Source organism: Colletotrichum costaricense, assembly GCF_030867565.1.
Source record: "Colletotrichum costaricense strain IMI 309622 chromosome Unknown Scaffold_1.1, whole genome shotgun sequence".
Taxonomy (NCBI): domain Eukaryota; kingdom Fungi; phylum Ascomycota; class Sordariomycetes; order Glomerellales; family Glomerellaceae; genus Colletotrichum; species Colletotrichum costaricense.
The window spans coordinates 388,613-411,007 of record NW_026848230.1 but is presented as its reverse complement, the minus strand read 5'-3'; the positions used below and the strand labels follow the sequence as shown (position 1 = coordinate 411,007).

Genomic DNA, 22,395 nt, shown 5'->3' with positions numbered 1-22,395 from the left:
ATTTACAGTTGCCGCTACGCTTGGCTGAGTCCTGCCATTGCGACTTCCACACAGACAACGCCGTCTCATCGACGCGTCTCTGCGAGCTTAATTCTCTATCATGTAGACTAATGCAGTTAATGGAGGTGCGTGAGCGTCCGGATACGGTGCCATCCAAGGCGTCTAGAACATGTCCCCCAAAACTCTCGCGGCTTTCTGCTCGGTAAAACTCGCCCAACGTTGGTTGCCATTGAATGCTGTTAGTGACAGACTAATGAACAGTCACGACTCACAACCCTCACCCATGTCGGTTCTGCCGACTTAGACTGGCTCACGGAGGGACCGCCAGGGGATCGGTGCTCATCTGTCCCAAACCATCTCTCACACGCCAGCCGCAGAGAATTGATGAACCGCTTACGTGCTGCTGGCTGCTGTCACGGGGTCACTGCCGCCTAGCAACCGTGGCTGTGGAGGAGGAGACAAGCCCATTCAGCCACTCTTCTTCGACGTCCTCAGAATTTTGTGGATGGAACCGGAATCTACCACCCATAGATTCGCTTGACGCTAGCCGACATCTCCCTCCAACACAAGGACTGTTGCAAGAACAAATCGCCATCTGTGAAAAGTGCCCGGCTTCGATGGGATATGGACTTTGACCTCTTCCTATTCCACAATGGTGCAGAAACGAGAAACGACCCGAGCAGAACAAAACCTCACGTCAAGGCGCCAATACCACCTCGTATAGTACCGCTCAAAGCTTCAACGTGGCCGCCGGACCAATGCCAAAACGGCATCTCCCATCTAACGACAAAGAATAAATGCCCATAGCGATGACTCAAGGAACGTACCAAAGACCCTCAGAGGCCCGTTGAAACGCGCGCGTCTGGCGTCAAGCCTACGTCGCAAGAAGTCTGGATCGCCCGTCTGAACCACTCGACTCAAGGTCTGCGTATGATCCACGCGTTGCCGAACGGCAAAATGATTCGATGCCTAGCCAGCCGGCCGAGTTAAGCTTGGAGGGTATTAGGACGGGGACGGCTGCGACAGTCAGCAGCGCCTATGCGTCGGGGCCTTTGCCGACTGACTAGTCGACAGGAAACCGGTCATTCTATGCAGAGAAGAAGAGAAGAAGGAAGATCATCTGGCCGACCATTCTCAGGGTCTGGATGCAACGCCCGTGCCATGTCTGACCGGCAGATGCGACGGTCTCGAGATTGGCTCTGAACTCTAAAGAGAACCGATGGGAGGGTCCAGTATCAGAAGTCTCGTGCTGGGCCACTGTTGGCGACCTCGTCCGATCTATGCCTCAACCCCTAAGTGGGGATAAAGTCTACTTGATACAGGCACAGCTGAAAGATGCTCGGGAGCAACTCCCGAGCCACGATAGGGCAGAGTGAAACCGCCTCTTCCTCTTTTCTGGGGAAAATCATTGTTTTGACTGCTACGGTAATCTCTTCCCGTGTAGGAAAATGAGTCCATCATCGTTTAGTTCTCATACCAAAGCTCAAGAGCACGACCATCCAGAGAAACAGGTCGTTTGGTTCCGGAAACAAACAATCTTCATGAGCTGTAATCCGCCTTCAAAGCGGCAATAGCTTCGGCACGCAGGGCCTCCCGTCTGCTTTGACTCTGGGGGTCAAAGTACGGCCTCTCCCCGAGACTCACGGCACGAGACCCTTGTCTCTCCCCGAGGTCATCCACGATGTAGTCCGGCGTCGCGGCGTGGTAGGCCGAGCGGTTGTCCCAGATGGCGACGTCGTTGGGGTTCTGCCAGCGGTGCCGCACCTGCAGGTCGTGGTTCTCGATGATGAGCTGCACGAACCAGTCGAGGAAGTGCTTCGACTCCTCGTCCGACAGGCCGTTGATCTTTTGGACGTGGAGGCCGACGGCGAAGACGCTCTTCCAGCCCGTCACCGGATTCGTGCGGATTACCGGGTGGATGGCCTCCAGGAGCTCGCCCACGTTTTCGGGCGCGCCGCGCGGTTCCGAGTAGAGTTTGAAGCCATTTTTCTCTGCGGTTGCGTTGAAACCTGGTTGGGCGTACGTGGCTGTCATGCCGTCGAAGAACTTTTGGAGCGGCTTCGATATTCGGTCGTATACTTCATAGCCCGAGGCCCAGAGCGTGTCTATGTTTGGTCAGTACAAGTACACACCAAAGTTGGCGGCGAAAGTTCGAAAGTGCTCACCTCCTCCCGTCTTGGGCAGCTGTGTTAGACGAAGAAGCGCATAGTCACTCGGCACGGGCTCAAACGTGATATCGGAATGCCACTGTGACCTCTGCGTCTGCTTCTTGGTGTAGTTTAGGAAGCGGTGTATGCCCAGCCGCTTGGCCTGCGCCGACGAGATGACGCTGATCTCATCATCATTGGTGTCGCCGCGGCCGGCATTGTTGACGGGGTGGATGTGGAGCTTCGAAGTCGAGGGCTTCCCGGATAGCTCGCCGAGACGTTGGACGAGTTCCTTTTGGAGGTCGTTGTCGATGTTGTCTTGCTTGCGGAAGAATACGACACCGCGCTGCGAGACTGTGGTACTTGTGTCAGTATGGGAGATGAGTATGTCGGTGAAGGCCCGGCTCACTGGTGATTGCTAGGTCACGAAGGAGTTCATCAGAGTTGGGCGCACGCAGCAGCTCTTTGAGATCGAGAGTCGGGTACTCGCGGCCGATGACGGGCGTCACTTCGAAATGCTCGAACTGGTCGAGAACCCCCGTCGTCTTGAGAGGTTCCTTGTGGCCTATCCGTACTTCTGGGAGCTCCTCATCCAGGGGCGGAAAGTCGTCTGCGTATACTGCCTCCTTGACTTGTTCCTTCGCTGGGGGGTCTTTCTCCTTGAGATCCTCGATCTGCTTGGCGGCAGCTGTCTCTGTTGCGGATGGTGCCATTTCTGAATGTCTTCTGGCGCTGAAGAAGGAAGTTTGTTTACTGCGACTTCGACACTTGGACACTTTCTATCGCGGGGTCGAAGAGGGGTCTTGGACACGTCTTATACGCCCTTCCGATATCGATCACCACACCACCACCGCGCGGGCCGTGAAAAAGGCGAAAGTTTGCGCGACATCACACCATATGCAACTCGGATCCTCTAATTGGGTTGACGGTATGCATGCGGGGGTCAGCAGGATTCCAGAGGAAAGACGGGACGACCACCGGTAGAAACGGGCAAATGGCGGGTCGCCGGAGCTCGGCGGCACATGTCGAAGCCGAATCGGAGCCGTGTGTTGGCCTCCCCTCGTCCGGTGTACCCATTTCTCTATGCCGTTTGGGGTAGCTTTCTGTCTTGGCTTCGGTGTCGATGGGCGGGGTAGACCAATAGGATCTGGGCGGCGTTGACATTTGGAGCGAGATGGTTTGCGGAGATGGGATGAGTTGGAGGTTGCATTGCCTGTGGCTGAACAGATCGATGCCGTTGTGGTATTCATCGCGAGGCTTTGGTTCTTCAGATGAAGTTTGTGCCAAGGATAATGTGCCATGCGCGATCTTATGGGAGCTTCATTTGGAGTATGTCAGGTGAGAGAGAAAGGGCTGAGCTTGACCGGAGGAGGCTTTGGACAATAACGGGACCATAGAGGGAGGACTAAGGTCGCATTGCAAATGACATTAAATTCATTAGGCTCAATCGAGCACCCTATCAGATATGACACAAGTTGCTCAATTGCATCTTAACCGAGCTGAGTTGATAATTCGAAATTGAGTAAAGCAAGCACAACATCTTATAGCGGTTGACGGAACGCCTGGTATTGTCTTACATCGGCCCCGGTCTTGGTAGTGGGCACCGTTCCTCACAGCCTGATATTTCAATCAGTCCAGGGTGAGCAGACATGGCAGCAGCCGACGTCTATTAATTCGACAATGATAGCAGACTTATCATGAAATAAACGAACCCTTTAATGACAATGACTGATGACATGCTAATCACTGAAGGCGGGTTTACAAATTACGATGACGGAGACGGGGAGAGACTAAGCGTCGATCCACGACTGCCCGCCGACGTCATCGACCTGTCACCGATGTCATTGCTCTAGAGCTCTTGAGCTTTCTGCAACAGACTACTTTGCGACGCGGAATTTCCCTGTGAATAACTACAGTCGCGAAACTCTGACTTTTCAGACACTCATTGCACTTCTAGTATTGTAAATCTTGCCTTGCCCGAAGAATCATCTCACCTTGGACCGAAGCCAAGATGTCATCCTCAGCACCACCCCAACCCCCAACATCAGAAGCCTACAAGGCACCCTCGAATCCGACAACTCGCAACCCCGCCGAAAACGCAGCAGCACACGATGCCTCCGATCGCGAGACTGCCGCGCGCGATGCAGCGCTAGGCCGCACGCCCTTCCCGCAATCCCAGTCCCGCTCCGTCGACGAGGCGACGCCGAGTTCGCTGGGCGCGGGCGTACACTCCTCCGGCCCCGTGGACGAGACGGAGCGGCGGAATACCGCGTACGTGTCTGAGGGCGGCAGCAGCAGAGAGCTGGAGAACCCCAACGTCGAGGCTGAGCAGATGGCGACGCTTGCGGAGGGCAAGGTTGCCGATGCGGTGGAGAGGAAGAGTGGTACGCAAAAGGTGCCGGGGCAAGAGATAGTTAACGAGGAATTTGGGAGTGGGATTGAGGAGTGAGTATGCCCTTCATTAGTCATGGATGGTGAAACACGTGAGCCAAGTTACTGATTATTAACCTATTGAAAAGGAAGAAGAAGGAACAACAGGAGGCGAGAGATGCGATCAAGAAGGCAAGGAGCGAAGGGGTGGATGTCGATGGTATTGGGAAATCATGATGACAGCATATATAAGAGACGCTGCGATGTAAAGAAAGCATCACCTGCTTGCCGCCTAGACAACTACAACACCGTGCCATATTTGTGTTACGTTAAAGGATCATTTAAAAAGCAAATTGAACGCACGTCTTCAACAAAGTAGTTGCGGAGACATGTCAACCAAAAAAGCAAAAGAGTTGTTCTCCCCTTCCAGAATCGAACTAGAGACCTTTCGATGACAATGTAACCATTACAGTCGAACGTGATGAACCAACTACACCAAGGGGAGGATCGGAGCTATTGCTCCGCTCGGTGTTGCAAATGCACACGGCTGGCAGACCTAAGTGGCTTCAACTCTAGAGCGGGGTTCTCTCCACATCAAATTCAATTCGAGTTGTCCTTCAGTTGTGAGACGCCATCAGGTGTTTTCTCAGCAATCAAAAAACTCTTCTCCTCTCTCCAGTGTTAAAAACTAGTCGACGAAAGAATAGAGTTTGCAGTTCCGGAGTTATTACTATAGACTGGCAGAAGAGAGTACTTCAACAGGGCCATAACCACAGGGTTGCTCAACACCCTCAAGAGGCGGCACCATCACTCTTGTAGCAAAGCATCTCTCTCGGGTGGTTGTCTCTACTCTCTGCCATGTTCCTAATCATTCGAGCAACTTCAGCGGAACTTGTGGGGGTCCAAGTGGAATCAGCGATTGTCTCCTTGCTCTCTTACTAATATCATGGCTTCTGTCTCCGCCCGCATGCATGCGGCTGTGTCTGGCGGGGTTCTCAAACCCGCTTGCGAGCATCGTGAGCATCCCACAGCGGCATCAAATGTCGCATCCCATCCAGGGCGTTTAGCTCAGTGGTAGAGCGCCCGCTTTGCATTCACCTAGTGTCTGCGGGAGGCCCAGGGTTCAATCCCCTGATCGTCCAGAACAACTTCATCACAACTCGTGATGATCATTCTTTTGCTTTTTTGATGTGGTTGTATTTTGATTTCACTGGGAGATGATGTTTAGGTAACTCTGTGCTGTCAGCGGGGTTATCCCTGTTCTCCCCGTCCAGGCTCAAGAGTCAAAAGTCTCGTGCAACCATGCCAACACATCCTCTCCAAACACGACCGGGTTCTCAAGAAGAGCCCAATGGCCGCCTTCCCTCGTGATACTCTTGACATCCGGCAGCACGCCAGCAGCTATGCTCTGTTGAAGCAACTCAGGCCTGCACACATAGTCCTGCTCCCCGCCCCAATAGAGCACCGGCACCCGAATTGTCTTCGCCTCCTCACTCAACATCCTCTCTGACTTGTCCTGGATCCCAGAGCCCGTCACAGTGTACACACACCTTGGTGCAGCAAACCCGCCGTCTCTGCCGTAGCGCTCTATGAAGTCAGCTCTGTGTTCCGATGTGGCGAAGGGTAATGTTGGCTGCGTGCGGTCTTGGGTGATGAAGTCACGCATCTTGCCGGGCGTGCACCAGTTCTCAAGCCACGTTTGCGGGTCGCCGAACGTGACGCTATATACAGACTCGAGGTTCTGATTCATGAGGTCTACCGAGTCCTCGGCGAGAAAAAAGTGCCAGTACTCAAAGATGCCGACACCAAATACCTTTCTCGTCATCTCGTTGACTGTTTCGAGATCAAAGTGGCCAGTGGGCGGCATGTAAGGGACGTTCAACGTGACGAGACCGCAGATGCGATCGGGGTGAAAGTTGTATAGCCGCTGAGCGATCAGACAGCCCCAGTCATGGCCGAGGGAGATGACTTTGGTTAAGCCCTCCGCGTCGAGAATCCCGACAGCGTCGGCTGCAAGACGGTGCCATGCGTAGTCTTCTGGGTCGGTGGGCTTCGAGGTATCACCGAAGCCGAGATTATCTAGTGCCACGACGCCGTAGCCATTTGGGACGAGGTAGTTGTTGATGAGGCCGGCCCAGAGACGCGCCGTGTCAGGCCAGCCATGAAAGAGGAGGAGGGTAACCTTGGAGTTGCGAGCGGGCGAAGTGTAGTAGGTGTAGGTGAAGCCGCGAGAGACGTCGAGCGTCTTCTTGGCCAGCGCTGAAAGGTTCAGAGCTGCCATTTCGGAAATGAAGATGGGGTCTCTTAGGTCTAGCTTGACCAAATGAGGTCGCCATCAAAAACGAAATGAAGATGTTATATCTGGGGAGCCTCTTCAGAGTATAGCTAGCTCAAGCAAACCTCCATCACCCAGTCCCTGTGGGCCAGATTTCAAAGCTTCACTCTTGGTGTGGTGCCACTGGGCGGCCTACTGATCCAAGCCAAGGGCACAAATCTCACGCCGAGGGCGTCATGTTGCCATTGAAAATAAACTATAAGCACTGTCGACCTTGAAATTCCGTCGACTTTGGAGCTGTTCTGTCAGAAAACTCCACACTTGCATCGGATTGCAGCATTGATGGCTCGATTGAAGCCCTCATGAGCTGACAGCCTACGAGCGGGGCATGTTACGCTGGGTCTATGGCCGGTGACTCAGCCGGCAGACTGAAATGAGATTGAACCAAACGTTCTGGCATGTTGAGCGTAGCTCTGCGTCTCAATGCGGAAATCAAGAATTTGTAAAGTCTTTCTCTCGGAGTCATCTTGGTCGAAGACAGTTAATCGTACGCAGTCCAGCACGAGTCCTGCGGCGGTGATGCTCACCACTACTGTTTGTGCCCCAATCTACCAAGAACAAGTTTCACATTTCAAAAGGATGGGATCATATCTTGATGTGGCCCCATTCAATGTGGTCTCTCGAGATGAATGATGGTGAGAGTGAGATGAGATGAGATGAGATGACATTCGGTGAGAGCAACAGGTGATGAGGTAAGCTCAAATGAGGATGGGCCTGGGCGCGATGCTCACACAGAAACGACCCCGCACCACTCACACCGGGTTCCACAACTTTAGTCACAACAACACTCGGCGCCGCCTCCAACTGCGGGACGGACATCATTGGTTTCCCCATCACACGCCGGCGACATGACGAATTGGAAGTCCGGAGCTTGCTTTATGCTGGCTGCGGGCCGGGCCGTTGCTGCCGGACTCGGTCTGCAACATCTGGCGGGCCACGAGGCTTGGAACGCGCTGCAGTCGGCTGCCCGGGTGGAGTCAGAGTCTCAGGTGGAAATCGCCTCGGCTGCTTTTGCGGAGCAGTACCCCGAGTACAACCTCTCTGTTCCTATTGACCACTTTCACAACGACTCGCGATACGAGCCGCACTCGGACGAGTATTTTGACCTCCGCTACTGGTTCGATGCGAAGCACTATCGCAAGGGAGGTCCTGTCATCATCCTCGCGGCCGGAGAGACGGACGCTAAGGAGCGTCTGCCGTTCCTCGACCACGGCATCCTTTCCATCCTTGCCAAGGCCACCGGTGGCGTCGGTGTCGTTCTTGAACATCGCTACTATGGCAAGAGTTTCCCTGTGCCCGACCTCAGCACCAAGAACCTCCGCTTCTTAAGCACCGATCAGGCCCTCGCCGATACGGCCTACTTCGCGAAGCACATTAGCTTCCCTGGTCACGAGGACTTGAACCTTACCGCGCCTGACACGCCCTACCTTGCTTATGGAGGCTCGTACGCTGGAGCCTTTGCGGCCTTCCTGAGAAAGCTCTATCCCGAGGTCTTCTGGGGCGGCATCTCGTCGTCAGGTGTCACGGCAGCAATCATCGACTACTGGGAGTACTACGAAGGTGCCAGGCTCTTTTCGCCAGGTGACTGCGCCGAGACCACCCAGAAGCTTACTGAGGTCGTCGACAAGATCTTGCTTGGAAAGTCTGAAACTGATAAGAGCCAGCTCAAGGATCTCTTCGGTCTAGGCCCTCTTGAAGATGATGATTTCGCTAGCACCCTGTCGTACGGCATTTCGGGACTGCAGTCAACCAACTGGGACCCTGCCCAGGATACCACCGCTTTTGGAACGTACTGTGCCACTGTCAGCTCAGACAGTGTTCTCTTTGGCAGCACCCGTCATTTGAAGTCGTCAGTGGACGAGTTGCTGTCCGCCAGTGGCTCAGACGCCAAGCTGACGAATCGCATGCTCAACTATGTCGGTTATGTCAAGGACTACGTCAAGAAGGGCTGCAAAAGCGGAGACTTGGTCAAGTGCTTCTCGGGCCGCAACAGTGAAGAACACCAAAACACCTCTATTCGCCAAGGCCCTGGCCGCAGCTGGATCTACCAGGTCTGCACAGAGTGAGTGTTTCCAAGTCAGCGAGTTCGATCAACTTCTAACACTTCTCGTAGATGGGGTTACTTTCAGACCGGATCGGGTGTGCCCGACGATGAGCTTCCCCTTATCTCGCGCCTCATCGACGTCGACTACAGCTCCATCTACTGCCGCGAAGCGTTCAACATCACTGAGCCCCCCAACGTGGACGCCATCAATAAGCACGGCGGCTTCAACTTTAGCTACCCGCGTGTCGCTATCGTCGATGGCGAAGCTGATCCCTGGAGAGCTGCCACACCCCACAAAATTGGCCTGAACCGCAAGTCCACGACCAGCGAACCCTTCCTTCTCATTGATTTGGGTGTTCATCACTGGGATGAGAACGGATTGAAGCCGGAGGATGTCACGCCGGATTTCCCGCCTGCGTCCATCAAGAACGTTCAGGCTCAGGAGGTTGAGTTTGTCAAAGCTTGGATGAAGGAGTGGGAGGAGGCGCAGAGCAAGGACAGCGCCAAAGGAGGTATGTTTTCTATCAGTCATGTATCATTCGGTAAGCTGACGAGAGCCAAAGAAGTCTCCGAGGAGCTTTAGTAGAAGTCAGTGTGTGAGGACTTGAGATGGCAACGCCCGTCGAATCATCATTACGTTCATGCTTCCATTGCCTTTGGCTGGAACATTTAGTTACTAGAAACATGAAAGCTTTACATTGAATAAAACTAGAAGTATTGTCAATACACGACTACTCGATCAAATGGCTGCGCATCATTTGACCCTCTAACAACGGGCTTGAAAACGGGGTAGAGTCGTCTGCGTGGTATGTAAAACCCCTCAACGAATGTGATAAGATAACCGCAGTATGTGTCCCAAATCCAACGTGTCTTCCCATCAAAGCCTTTCAGAAGTTTCACACAAGGCCAACATCAACTACTGAGTCTGCGCTTTGATCATATCGGCGGCCTTTCATCCCTGTTAGCAGTACTCCATGAACCCTGACCCATCAGAACATACCTTTTCAGCAACAGCGTAAACGGTCATGGACGTGGTCGCACCAACAGTCGTAGGCATCATCGAAGCATCAACAACTCTCAACTTCTTCACGCCGTACACCAGCAGATTTTCATCCAGCACTCCGCCCCACTCGCGCGGCATCTTGGCAGTGGTACCGACAGGATGATACACGGACGGGATAATCTGCCCCTTGGCCCAGGTCACAAGCTGCGCATCGGACGACACGCCCGTGCCAGGCGACGTCTCGCGCGCCTGATACTGCGCGAGGTCGCCGGTAGTCATGTACCGCCGCATAAACTTGATAATCTCCGCCATAACGTCCAAGTCAATGGCGTTCGACGCAGCGCGGTAGTCGATGACCATTTCGCTCTCGGGCTGCGCCGTGTTGAGGAGGATGTTGCCGCGGGACATGCAGTGCAGGTTCTGCACGGAGCCACCGGGGCCGTACATCATCATCTCGGAGAAGACGACGTTCTTGGAGCGCATGAGCCTGCCCCAGACTTTCTGCTGTTGCTTGTAGCCCTCTGTTTGCTCGGCTGTGTAGGTCGAGGGCAGGTGGGACTTGGGGTCTTGAGCTTCAAATGCCTTGGCCAAGGCCTCAAATCTATCGGGGCTGACGACGGGCAGGCCGATCATGGAGGCGAGGGAGGGCGGACCGCCGCCGCCCCAGCCACCGCCGCCTGAGTTGGGTGGCTGGATGCCCCATTGATAGGATATGCTTGGGATATAGCTGTGATCCTGGAAGTTTGACCCGACGCCGGGCAAGTCGACCTTGACAGCGATGCGCGCCTGCTCGAGGTGTGCGCGTGGCCCGATGCCGCTGAGCATGAGGACCTGCGGCGTGTGTACGGATCCGGCGGCCAGGATGACTTCGCGACGGGCTTTGATCTGTACAGGAGCGACTCCCGTGTTATTACGAGAGACGAATTGCACTCCTGTAGCTGTGTCACCGTCAAAGAGAATGCGGTTGACCTTGGCACCGACGATCATCTCGTAGTTTGCGCGGTTGAGGCCGTCCCAGTGGCCGGTACGGGCGTAGGATCGCTGGAACTGGACGGGGTCTTGGGACATTGGGTACCAGTAGAGGCCGGCCTCGCCCGCGCCGCTATCGACGGGGATGGTCATGCCGGGCATCTTTGCCATTGCGTTGTAGAGGATCTCTTTGAACTATGGTCAGTGGTTTGTGAGTGACGGTAGGAGTTCATGTGAACTGGGACCTACTTAGGACAGACTGAAGAGGGCCCTTGCCAAAGGCAGCATAGATCTTGGAAGTTGTGCCCCAGTACTTGGTATCGTAGGTGATGTTGTACTCCTGAGCTTGAGCTGCGTCAGGAGGCGCGAGGGTGATGCCCTAGGACTTGTCAATCTCGTATGTTCTCATGCCCTCGCCTGATAGCTCGAACCTTCTTGAAGTATGGCAGCAGATTGTCCCAGTCCCAGGTAGATCCGGGTCCGCCAAGCTCTTTCCAGGCATTGTACTCATCTTTGGTTCCTCTCAGGAATACCTGGCCGTTGACGGAAGAGCTTCCACCGACGACGCATCCAATACCCACATCGAAGCTTCGGCCGTTGAGATTGGGACACGGCTTGGACGTGATGTTGAACATACGGCGTGGGTTCATGCCGGTTTGGCTATCGTAGTAGCCATACTCGACTACGAGAACGGTGTCTTCTCTGCATTAGATTGAAGCTTTGTGCGATACAAGACACATTGGAAACTGACATTTGCCGTCCTCTGTGAGTCGATCGCCGACTGTCAGGCCAGACGTGCCACCGCCGACAATGACATAGTCGTATTCGGTGGCGAGCTGCTCCGCTCGGGTGAGTATCTGGACGTGTTCGGGATGCTGGGTTGGCCACGCTGATGTGAGATGCGTGGCAACGCTCAGGCAGTACAATGTGAAGTTTCTGATGGAAGGCATTTTTAGCCTTTGAGAAGACAAAAGAACTGTGCAAAAAGGGAATTGACGTAGGTATGGAGACAGAAGGCAGAGAACCGGGAAAGATGGGCATCTTATAACTTCAATACTTGAGTTGCGCTGTTAAAACTTCACCGTTTCAAGAGAATAGTCCACGCTGTACGACATGGAGTCCCAGATACAGTCCCGCTGGAGATGTTGAAGTACCAGACCTGCCTGGGCGTGAGTCGTACCATTCCGGAGGAAACACCTTTCTTGGTTCTATCAGTGTCTCACACGAGCCAGGAGTACCACGATTATCCCATTGGCTCTATCTACGTGGTTCATTAAGCTTATAATAGGCTCAAGGGAGGCAAGTGAGCAACATGCGGGGAGCGAATCGGCAGTGCGCACCAGAGTCGTATGAGCCGCAGCCCCTAATATACAAAGTGCGGGGACAAGCACTGAAGAGGGACCTAATAGGTGCCGCTTAACCTCAATCGAGTATATAGACTTGCCACGTTGCAGCCAAGAGCCGGATCCTATCGACGACTTCATATTGTTCCTGATTGAATCCGGTTGCCAAGACCGGATCAAAGCAGAACCTAGAGTCATGAGCTACCGGACTGGTCTCATTTTGCCTAGAGCGAGGTGTCGGCTAAGTGAACAGAGTCTGGCAGATCGAGAAGTATCATCATTGGATGTGTGACTTGGTACTTTGTGAGGCAGGAGAGACAGGCGTGATACTTTATGATTTCAGAGACTCTTAGCAGCAATCAATCAGTTTCGAGCAGCATTCTCAGGCATCTCGAACAAAATCAAGAGTGGGTCAGGAACAAAGCCTTTGAACTCAAACATGATAATATTGAAATTCAACTAAGACATTTAATTCTAGAGCCAGCATAGAAGGTATACGTGAGGTTCTCGAGGTGGTGTAAGTGCTTCAAGTGTATAGGTACACATCAGCCGGGGTTTCCTCATAAATCATTATCAAATATTGACGTTCGTTGAAAACACCACCACTCTCCCGATTGCTACAGCCAGCCCTTGATCTACACTATTTCTGCTGCAGTGAATTTATGGCCGCATTTATCAGGCGAGTGGAAGAGTACGCCGTGGAAATGGCTTGGATGCCGCTTGACGATATCAAAAAGCACACGTGCGCCTTTCGCCTCATCCTTATCGGAGCGATGGGGGACTCTCATGTAATTCTTGAAGGTCCGACTCCCAACCGCGTGTCTTAACTTGCCGAAAAAGTCCCGGACGAATTTCTTCCACTCGGGTTGTCGTGGTAAGTTGTCAGGTGGAAGCCAGAACTCATCAGACACCAGTTTGGACTGAATATCGCGCCACTGGGGAGGAGTTCCGGGCGCGAAACGGAGAAGATGTCTCATCTGGTAGTGACACCACTCTGAATGCCAGAAGGGAACTTGGTGCTCTGGCGCGGCGATTTGTCGGATAGTCTTGAGGTTTGAGAGTGTTGCTTTATTGGTCCACATCCAGAAACATGTGTTTGTGACATGGTGCGGGCGTCGCGCTACGAAAGGCTTCGTGTCGACGACGATGTTCTGGATGTTTTGCATCCAGCCGATGCTTTCTGTGACACATGTGCGGAAGCGCACCTTGACGTGGACAAAATCGATGTCCCAGTTGATGGTAACATTCTCTCCCATTTTTGATGCCAAATCTTTCGGTGGAGGGATCGCCATCCAGGGGCCTTCCTCGCCTTCCTCAAGCTCGTCCTTGGTGAATGCTGGAAACCAGAACGGTGACCTGACGCTTTGGGCCACGGATCTCGACAAAGAATCAATCTTCAGGTCGATGGAGTCGTAGTAGCCATCCGAGTACTCTGCATCCTGTCTGGACAGAATCCAAAACACCGTACGATGTGTTGGTTTCTCCGCTTCCTCGTTTTCTTTATTGAATGAGTTTGAGCCGTTGCTTGATGGCCGGATGAGCGAATCAGTGGAGTCGCGGCCCTCCACGTTGTCTAACTCACCATCTACTTGGTCGAATTCTAGCTCGTCGAATGGATCATCGATGGCTCTATCTCTGATAGCCCCATTCTCGACCGTCCCATTCTCGACCGTTCCATTCTCTGCGGTTCCATCCTCAGCTTCTCCATCATCAGCAGCTTCATCCTCCGAAGATTCCTCTTTGGAACTATAATCATCGGATAGATACTCGTCATATGGTTGCCCCTTGGGAGTATTGATATGTAGAGCGTCGGATTGCGGAGTGCTGTTCTTTGAAGAATTATCCTCCGGGGCCATCTTCTTGGAAGCATCCTCTTCGGCCGTTTCCTCTTCGCAAGGCTCTTCGCCGGACGATTCCTCCTCGCAAGGTTCGAGGCCCCAGTCGTAATCTTTGCCTTCTATCTTATCGTCTTTTGGATGAAGCTCTGCGATGTAGTATCTAGGTTCCAAGTAAAACTCGCGCCAAATCTTGGACTTGATCTTGTCGGGCAACTTCGCGAATTGGTGAAAAGTCGAATCTGGAATGGGCACAAGTTTGTATAATTGTGGTTTCTTTTGAAGCCTTCTCATGAGTCTGACGCGTTTGGACTTGATCTTTATGGGAACCTCCGTGAACCTGTGATGATTCGGATCTGGAGGCGGACCTGAAAGGGGCATAAGCTCGTATGTGTCTTGATGCTCATCACCTTTCTTGTAGGGAAGGACGCATTTCGCCGGTTTCTTCAAGTCTTCGTTGCGCATTTTTCTGAAGAGGAGCGGCGGAGTGCAAGTAGCTTAGTTGGAAATCGTGTATGAATGCAGCATTGCAGGAACGCGCACGGCTGGATGTATCGTAGGGTAGAAACGACGTTGATTGCTAGCTGCAGTCAACGGTGCGATTTATGAGGCAGAATGTAAAGACGTTGAAACATTGGTTTTCTATTTTCCTTACCAGCCGCAAGGGGCATGGGTATTGGTTCTCACTACCCTTCTGGTCCTTGAACGGAAGGTTTTACCAGCCAGGTTGCATAGTTTTTCGAATTTTTTAATGCGTGGCTTTTCGACTTAATAAGACATCAGGGTCTTGTTACATGTACTCACGAAGTCAAGAATCGTCGGAATGACAAATTTACTCTCCAGGAAAGGGAACAAATGACCTGGAAGGGCTGTTGACATCACCCAACGGTATGCGAAATCTGTATTTAGTAAGTTTCGATCAGTTTAACCTGTTACATATATGAAAAGGATCTGCTTGAAATACTATGACATAAATCCTCATATCCTTCTTCTTGAATGCTTAGGATCGACGCCTAAGCTACCACAATCGTAACATCGAGAAGAGATAATCAAACCCGAGCATGAGGTTGCACACTGGAGCCAGACGAAACGACAATTAGGTTAGAAGAGCACCATATTTAACGCCTCATAAGTGCCATTTTAGGCCATAACCCCGTCTTGACCGAGGCTTCAGAATTGGGCATAGTATACCAACATCCATGAAATGAATCCACCAAAGAAAAGTGCATCATAACCCAGCTCTCCTCATTGGAACTTGAAACCTGCAGGTTCCTTAGGTCATGTCGTCATCTGAAGATGACTCCCCAGACTCTGAAGATGAGTCTCCCGATGTGGAAGAGTTACCCGACGTAGATAGCTCTTCAGATGTAGATGATTCTCCCGAAATAGACGACTCCTTGTTCGACTTCCATGCACCAATAATCCCCAAACATCAGGAGGCCACTGTCCCAATCGTAGTCGAAGCCTAGTTGGCGCGCTTTAGCGACGGTTCTTTCCAGCTTCTGAAACTTTCTGTAATACTGGGATGAAGAGGAGGCCATGCTGATATCGATTGAGGGCTCTTGAAGAGCCTAGTCGATTGTCGCATGAGACTGGGAGTCGGTAAGTGAGTGTCACGAATTAAGCCCAACACAAATCTCAAGAACTCAGTCGGTAGGGTTTTTGGTCTCCACATTTAAGGTCTACCACGTGGTGATTTGACAGGGGCTTTCAGAAGCGTTTCTCGACTTGATCTCGACTTACTCACTTTCAGTACTTTTGCCCTGGCCGCCTTACTTTCTGAATAATGCCTACTGCTTATTGAGCCAATTCTTTTATGAGAATTCTTCTCAACTTATTACTTATGGATTTGTAATCAAACATCGGGTTTCAACACTTATTTTCCTCCTCGAAGCCCCGTTGAAGAAGTCAAAGTGTCCGCAGTGCTCGAACACGAGTACCTTGACTATGCATGCACGATAGAAGCCATTCCAGACTTCAGACAGCCCAATCCAGCTACTTTGGACGGAAAAGAAAAGCCAATTAAAATCTGTGTAAGTTTCATGATCATTGGTTTAACATGGCGGCTAAGTCACATCTCGGGTGTTGGAACATTGTGGCAATCAACGCTACAGTCGCAGGGCCATTTTCTGTTCCTCCAGTCGGTGCCGACCAGGATACAAGGTCGCGAAACTGGCCTCCTCTCTCAATCAGCCCGCATCAGCGGATCTGAGATCACGGCTTGGTGGCAGAGTGGTCTAATGCGCAAGACTAGAAATCTTGTTCCTTCGGGAGCGTCTGTTCGAATCAGGCCCAAGTCGATTTTTGCCATTCCTAGCAATCAACTTGACTTGGATTTGCGAGAAGAAGTGGCAGCAACCTTTAATTTTGCTCACAAGTGCTCCGAAACTCATATTTCAGTCATTCGGAGCATACATTGCAGAGGGCAACGCCATTCAACCGGTTTCATTATTCATACAAAAAGCATCGCTGGAGAAAGATCTAGAGCTTCCATGACGGCCCAACAGAAGTAATCTCATCATAAAGTAGTCTAGAAATGGAGCTGTTAGCGTTGAACGGCATTCATACAGAAGCAGTAGTAACTCACGTCGTAAGGAAGTCGGCGTAGTCTTCGCCCGTAACTTGCGGCCGCAGGTATTTCGCCGCCAGCTCGAACTTGTTGTTCGCCGGCGCAGACTTGAGCAGCTCCTTTGTGACCTCGTCGAGGACGTTGAGCATTGTTGTCTTGTCGAGTTTTGTGCCTTCAGCGGTGCTGACGCCGTGGTGTACCCAGTACCATAGTTGTGAGCGCGATACCTCAGCTGTTGCGGCGTCCTCCTGCAAGTCTGGTTAGTTATGTCCCAAGAGGGGCCGAAAACAGCAGTTGAAACGTACCATGAGATAGTTGATAGCACTGCAGCCCACACCACGAAGCCAACCCTCCATGTACGCCAGAGTGATATGCAGATTCTTCCTCACACCCTCGTCGGTAATCTTTCCGGGAACAACAGAGTTGATCAAATCGTCGCGCGTGACCTTCACCTCGGGCCTCTTGAAGATCTGGTTCGCGGTAGGCATATGCTCGTTGAAAATCTCCGAGGCAATCGACGCAAGCGCCGGGTGCGCAACCCAGGTACCGTCGTGTCCGGCCTTGACCTCGCGCAGCTTGTCGGCGCGCACGCTGTCCATCGCTTGGGCGTTCGCGGCCGGATCGTCCTTGCGCGGGATGAGGGCCGCCATGCCGCCCATCGCGTGGACGCCGCGGGCGTGGCATGTGCTGATGAGGAGCTTGACGTAGGCGTCCATGAAGGGGACGGTCATGCTTACGTCGGAGCGGTCGGGGAGAACGAAGCCAGGGCGGTTGCGGAAGCGCTTGACAAAAGTGAAGATGTAGTCCCATCTGCCGCAGTTGAGGCCTGAGCTATGATCTCTGAGCTCGTAGATGATCTTAGAGCATGTTAGTGGGGGGACTGATTCTTGTAATGATTGAGTGATACGAACCTCGTCCATTTCGAAAACAGCGCTGATGGTCTCGATCAACACGGTAGCGCGGATGGTACCTCGTGAGATACCGATGTAGTCCTGCGACATGTTGAACACGTCGTTCCATAACCTCGCCTCGAGATGCGACTCCATCTTGGGCAGGTAGAAATAGGGGCCGGCGCCGCGGGAAATCAACTCTTTGGCGTTATGGAAAAAGTACAGTCCAAAATCAAACAGGGCGCCGGACATGGGCTGCCCGTCGACGGTGAAATGTTTCTCGTCCAGGTGCCATCCGCGCGTGCGGGCGATCAAAGTCGGAAGTGTGCGATCAGTTCTGAGCTTGTACTCTTTTTCGCCGAGCTTGAAGTCAACTTGCCGGCGGATGGCGTCGTAGAGATTGGCCTGGCCCTGAATCATATTGTCCCATGTAGGACCATTTGAGTCTGATCGGTGTAAGTCAAAATACAACTGACTGTTTCACGGGCTTCCTATCTCACCTTCAAAATCAGCCATGTAGGCCCAAACATCAGAGTTGAGCGCGTTGACGACCATTTTCCTGTCCGTGGGTCCGGTAATTTCAACTCTGCGATCTACCAAACCAGGCGCTGGCTGGGCGCCTCTCCAGTTCTTATCATCGCGAACGTGCTTAGTCTCAGGGAGGAAATCTGGCAGGTGTCCGTTATCTGTGTCGATTTGACGTTGTTGGCGGAGCTTGAGAAGGTGTTGGCGAGTCGGCTCGAAACTGCGGTGCAGGATTGCGAGAAAGTTGACGGCTTCCTTTGTGAGGATCCGGCGAGAAGCTTCGTTGCCGGCGCCAAGGATGGAGACACTGTCTGATATTGATTGAACCATTGTGAAATTTCGACGTGGATATTTGAATACAGATCTATTCAACGTTTGATTTTAACTTAATAATACGGCTCTATAGTCACTCGTGATATCGAAGAGGCTATCGCCAGATATTAAGTACTCTTCTCACGGTTAATGGCGCATCATTAAAAGCTCGGCTCTATTCCGATGGTGTTCTGAATCATTGCGGAATTTGGTGAAGATTCTCGGCTCGGTACCCGAACCGGAGGCGGCCGTCATCCGATTGGCCCCACTCGCCCAGATCGTCCACCACGGTCGAACGGAGACGTTACACTTCGGACACTGTCTCAATGCAAAGGCAATTCATACGTCACTGGCGAACGATAATTCCCGAGTTATTTGCGTTGATTTATAATGTTTCGATTCCATTTAACATTATTTGTAGCGACTATGAACCATACCCTCCCGGTGCCATCATCTTTTCCAGCTCAGCCCAATCCAGCTGGTCAACTCCCGTTAAGGGGAGAGTAGGGTCATTGAAACTATTATAGATACCCTCCGCCGCTTCCAGCCCAAAGGCTTGTTCCAGATTCTCATCCAAGTTCAGACCGAACAACGTGTCTGATCCATAAGTGTCAGCAGGTCCTCCAAACATTTCTCCCTCCCAAGACGGCACAGAGGAACTGGGCGTCGGCGTAGTCAAGGGCATCTGGGCTGGTGAAGGTCCCGACTGCTCCGGTAGTCCGGCTCCGGGTGTGTTCCCCACCTGGGGTACCCCTTGGGACGCCCCGGAATCTCCCATCTGCACGTCATGGTCCTTATCGAACGCTACCACATTGGCCCACACGTGTGCAGAAAACTGCCGAACATCCTTGAGACGCTGCGCTGCCGCCTGATTTCCTGCAGAAGACAGATACTCCAAGAAATCAATGGCCTGGAACAGTTCTTGCGGTGGCGGCTTTTGACTATCCTGCTTGTGTGCGAAGCCGCGCATGATTAGGACGAAGGCGGCTGAAAAGGCAGCATCCAGATCGAAGAATGCAAATGGCGCTTCCTTTTGTTAGTAATTCGCTCTTCAAATTTGCCACCCGGGGAGAATCAAGGCCTTACCAATTTCTTCTTGCCTTTGCATAGCCATGAGGATGCGGATAATTCTCAGAGCCGACTCGTTGCACAGAAGGCACAGTTGAGAGATTGCCGAGGTCACAGCCTGCTTCTGTGTTTTCTGAACCTTGTCTTTGACCTTTTGGAGAAGAATTGGTCTGATGCAGAGAATGATGGACTAATTTGGGTCGTGTTAGCACCCGTTTGCCTCGATAAAGCCAAAAGATTTGCCCATTGAGAGACGGAAGTTGGTGCTTACCTGAAATAACCTCAGATATAGTGATGCACCAGCTCTGGTGACCTCAAACTGCTTGTTGCTGAAGTCAATGGCAAGATCTGCCGGGATAGATCCGCCAATGTCGTGTAGTGATTGGAGCAAGTTTCTCATCTTCCTGACAAGATCGGCTTGCGATAGTGCGCCTCGACTATATAATGCTATTGATCACAATGATCAGCTGTGGGCCATACGAGTGACAACCAAAACGGACATGTTGTGAAGTCGACATACATGACATGATCTCTCCCGTTGTCCGGGCAATCTTGACGTTGACATTGAGAGGCTCTGGAGAATCAAACCCTGGAGAGGGGCCAGGGAGATCGAACGAAAGGTGTCTATCATCAACGGAAGCTGGACGCCCGAGGCCTGCCGATATGCGCCTAGTTGTGCATAGACGATTAGCTTCGAAGTCTTGGTGGATTAGGGTGGTAGGCTTACTGATCCAGCATGTAGACAGTCCACCACACCCGCATTCTGTGTGCTCTCTCTGATGGTAGGCACTTTTGCTCTGAAAATGGCAAGTTGCAGCCCAGAGTCAGGGCAAGTCTGACTGTTGTTCCCACCTATAGCTTGTTAGTATCTCATCTCATCCAGCATGAAAGAATCGGGACTTACGAAAAAGTATGCATCATTTTTCCGGTCGTTCCACTGCAGATATGTCGTCGCCAGACACAGAATCTCAAGCCCAACTATGCCATACTCGCTGATGCTGTGAAGTGGCGGAAGCCTCCTCATGGCCTCAGCAAACCAGAACGCTCCCGGGGGTCCGCGTACCTCGCGCGGATCCTCTTCCATCAGCTTGCCCATGGCCATGACTAGAAGGTACAGTGTGAACCAGGGCGTGTCCATCTGTCGAGCTCGAGATGCTTGGCTGTTGAAAAGCAGCGTCATGTTGTCTGTGAATGTCCGCTGGTCTAAGAAGTGCTGTGTGACTCCCATGTAGGAGTTGAAGAGGTTCAGGAGACGATTAGACTCGGCCTCTTTGGGGAAGGCCTGGTGAGGGATGCCCTTGATCAACTCATTTGTTGAAGTCCATTCAGGGGTAAATGGCAGGTCACGCGGATCCTCGTTCTCCAGGTGTTCCGGAGCATCCTTCTCCGGAGAGTCTGGGTCTTTGCCATTGTTCTCGTGGAAGAGACTCCGCAACCGTTGCTCGAAGAGCGGGCCGGGAGCACGTTCTATGGATGCTGTTCCTTTCGCTTCAGTTTTGGTTCAGGATCCAATTGCAGTCTGAGTGAGATCTACGCACCATAACTCGGAGGCGGTACCTCACCAGTAGGCTCAAAGGGCGCAATGCCTGGTGGACTCGGATTTGATGCCCCTGTTGAGACCCCCCGGGCGGGTGGCGAAGGTTGTGCTCGTGGTTGTCTGGCGAGCTCTGCTTGATATTAGACCGGGTTCTTCCTACCGCAAGCAGTTGTCTACAATTGCCTGAAAGGGATCAGCCGTGATAACTTACCCTTTATTTGGTCCTCATATCGGGTCAAGGTGGCTCTCAATTCCGAGACGTATCTGTTCACTGGCTTAGCAAGTTGGAGAAGTCCGACCTCGGAGCAGACTCACGCCTCTGAATATCTCTTTCTCCCATCGCCAAATTCACAGTCTAGGTTGTTTCGTGCACAATTCCTGCAAGGCTGCTCTCCCGAACACTTGACCTTGCGCCTACGGCATGTGTTGCATCTAAGCCGGTAGTCAGCATGGCAAACACGTCACAGCGGTGGAGTTTGGTGGGGGTGAATAAAGGGCAGGCGAATTGAGGGTGGTGACTGACGCGTTCGCGGACCGTGCTTTGGCGGCAGCTTGCTGAGGCATCGCGCCTTCTTCCTCGACCTCGTCTTTGATGCGTCTTTTCCTCTTCCGGCTCGAAGAAGAGGCTCCTGACACCTTGTGAGACTGCTGCCCGTTCAGTTCACCGGTAAGTTTGCAAAGTCTTCATGTGATGAAGGTCGCTGCGGCAATTGGAAGTGTGGGGCTGATAAGAGCCGAACTTGCCTTGGATGAGGGGTCTGGGGTCGGCGATAACGACCCCCGGTAGCTGCTACTCGACATTTTACTATGCGGTTCGGTAACCCGGTTACTGCAAGTCATGTATGTATGCCACTTGATGCAGCAACTGAGTTCAAGATTGAGCGCTGGAGAATGATGCGATGATCTTGTCAAGAATCTTCAACAAAGTGCTGTATTATTTGTGTAGCTTCCCAAAAGAATAGTTTACTGAATGTAATGTTTGGAGCACTTGTCTTGTCAAAAAGAAAGATCCGCGACGTAACATGGCACAGAGGCGGCAAGACTGTCTTAATCACAACATTCGCCTTCGGCAGCCATCCGATCCGCTTGTAGCCAGGACCCACCATCGGCTTCCAGCTCCGAACATCGCTGATAAGACGCACCAGCCAATAAGGTAGGCTGGAAGAGAGCTTGAACAAAAAATGCCGTTCTGAAGGACACTCGACCTTAGTCCTGGTTTCTTACGACGCGGGGTGCCCTTTTTATAGATGAGATAGATCAAGGGCAGAGAAGCCGAAATGATTGAACGTCGGTTCCCTTCCGAGAGACAGACTGCCGGTCTTGGCCGATGTCCGACACTGTCTTGTGGGGATAGCCGGAGATCTCCTTTACCAAAGTTGTCATGGTATTGATCAATCTACCAAATCGCAAATAAAACACAACGTTCTCCCTCGTATGGTTCATATTCC

General features: G+C 52.3%; 8 protein-coding genes across 8 annotated transcripts; 2 read left to right on the top strand and 6 right to left on the bottom strand.

Moving 5' to 3' along the window:
• Nucleotides 1–1,539: 1,539 nt before the first annotated feature.
• Nucleotides 1,540–2,860, bottom strand: CCOS01_00161 (TfdA family Taurine catabolism dioxygenase TauD; the record flags this gene model as incomplete). Its single annotated transcript, XM_060448358.1, has 3 exons — nt 1,540–2,105; nt 2,166–2,501; nt 2,557–2,860. The coding sequence occupies 3 exons, from the start codon at nt 2,858–2,860 to the stop codon at nt 1,540–1,542; spliced, it is 1,206 nt and encodes a 401-aa protein (XP_060319796.1).
• A 123-nt stretch (nt 2,861–2,983) lies between these two features.
• CCOS01_00160 (uncharacterized protein) lies at nt 2,984–3,397 on the bottom strand (the record flags this gene model as incomplete). The annotated part of the gene is made up of 1 exon (XM_060448357.1): nt 2,984–3,397. The coding sequence occupies one exon, from the start codon at nt 3,395–3,397 to the stop codon at nt 2,984–2,986; it is 414 nt and encodes a 137-aa protein (XP_060319795.1).
• A 761-nt stretch (nt 3,398–4,158) lies between these two features.
• On the top strand, nt 4,159–4,754 carry CCOS01_00159 (uncharacterized protein; the record flags this gene model as incomplete). The annotated part of the gene is made up of 2 exons (XM_060448356.1): nt 4,159–4,592; nt 4,667–4,754. The coding sequence occupies 2 exons, from the start codon at nt 4,159–4,161 to the stop codon at nt 4,752–4,754; spliced, it is 522 nt and encodes a 173-aa protein (XP_060319794.1).
• A 1,039-nt stretch (nt 4,755–5,793) lies between these two features.
• CCOS01_00158 (uncharacterized protein) lies at nt 5,794–6,798 on the bottom strand (the record flags this gene model as incomplete). The annotated part of the gene is made up of 1 exon (XM_060448355.1): nt 5,794–6,798. The coding sequence occupies one exon, from the start codon at nt 6,796–6,798 to the stop codon at nt 5,794–5,796; it is 1,005 nt and encodes a 334-aa protein (XP_060319793.1).
• A 902-nt stretch (nt 6,799–7,700) lies between these two features.
• Nucleotides 7,701–9,658, top strand: CCOS01_00157 (serine carboxypeptidase S28; the record flags this gene model as incomplete). Its single annotated transcript, XM_060448354.1, has 3 exons — nt 7,701–8,914; nt 8,966–9,408; nt 9,609–9,658. 3 exons carry the CDS (start codon nt 7,701–7,703, stop codon nt 9,656–9,658), a joined length of 1,707 nt encoding a protein of 568 aa, XP_060319792.1.
• Nucleotides 9,659–9,812: 154 nt separating this feature from the next.
• CCOS01_00156 (glucose oxidase) lies at nt 9,813–11,818 on the bottom strand (the record flags this gene model as incomplete). Its single annotated transcript, XM_060448353.1, has 5 exons — nt 9,813–9,845; nt 9,897–11,056; nt 11,118–11,247; nt 11,300–11,565; nt 11,620–11,818. 5 exons carry the CDS (start codon nt 11,816–11,818, stop codon nt 9,813–9,815), a joined length of 1,788 nt encoding a protein of 595 aa, XP_060319791.1.
• Nucleotides 11,819–12,846: 1,028 nt separating this feature from the next.
• On the bottom strand, nt 12,847–14,511 carry CCOS01_00155 (uncharacterized protein; the record flags this gene model as incomplete). Its single annotated transcript, XM_060448352.1, has 1 exon — nt 12,847–14,511. The coding sequence occupies one exon, from the start codon at nt 14,509–14,511 to the stop codon at nt 12,847–12,849; it is 1,665 nt and encodes a 554-aa protein (XP_060319790.1).
• A 2,016-nt stretch (nt 14,512–16,527) lies between these two features.
• Nucleotides 16,528–21,610, bottom strand: CCOS01_00154 (fungal specific transcription factor domain-containing protein; the record flags this gene model as incomplete). Its single annotated transcript, XM_060448351.1, has 15 exons — nt 16,528–16,576; nt 16,634–16,863; nt 16,921–17,472; nt 17,527–17,951; nt 18,006–18,394; nt 18,780–19,368; nt 19,429–19,600; nt 19,682–19,857; nt 19,931–20,079; nt 20,138–20,262; nt 20,315–20,886; nt 20,949–21,077; nt 21,159–21,211; nt 21,263–21,379; nt 21,471–21,610. Coding segments are annotated over 15 exons (3,867 nt in total), but the record flags the coding sequence as incomplete, so codon positions are not given.
• Between the last annotated feature and the right edge of the window lie 785 nt (nt 21,611–22,395).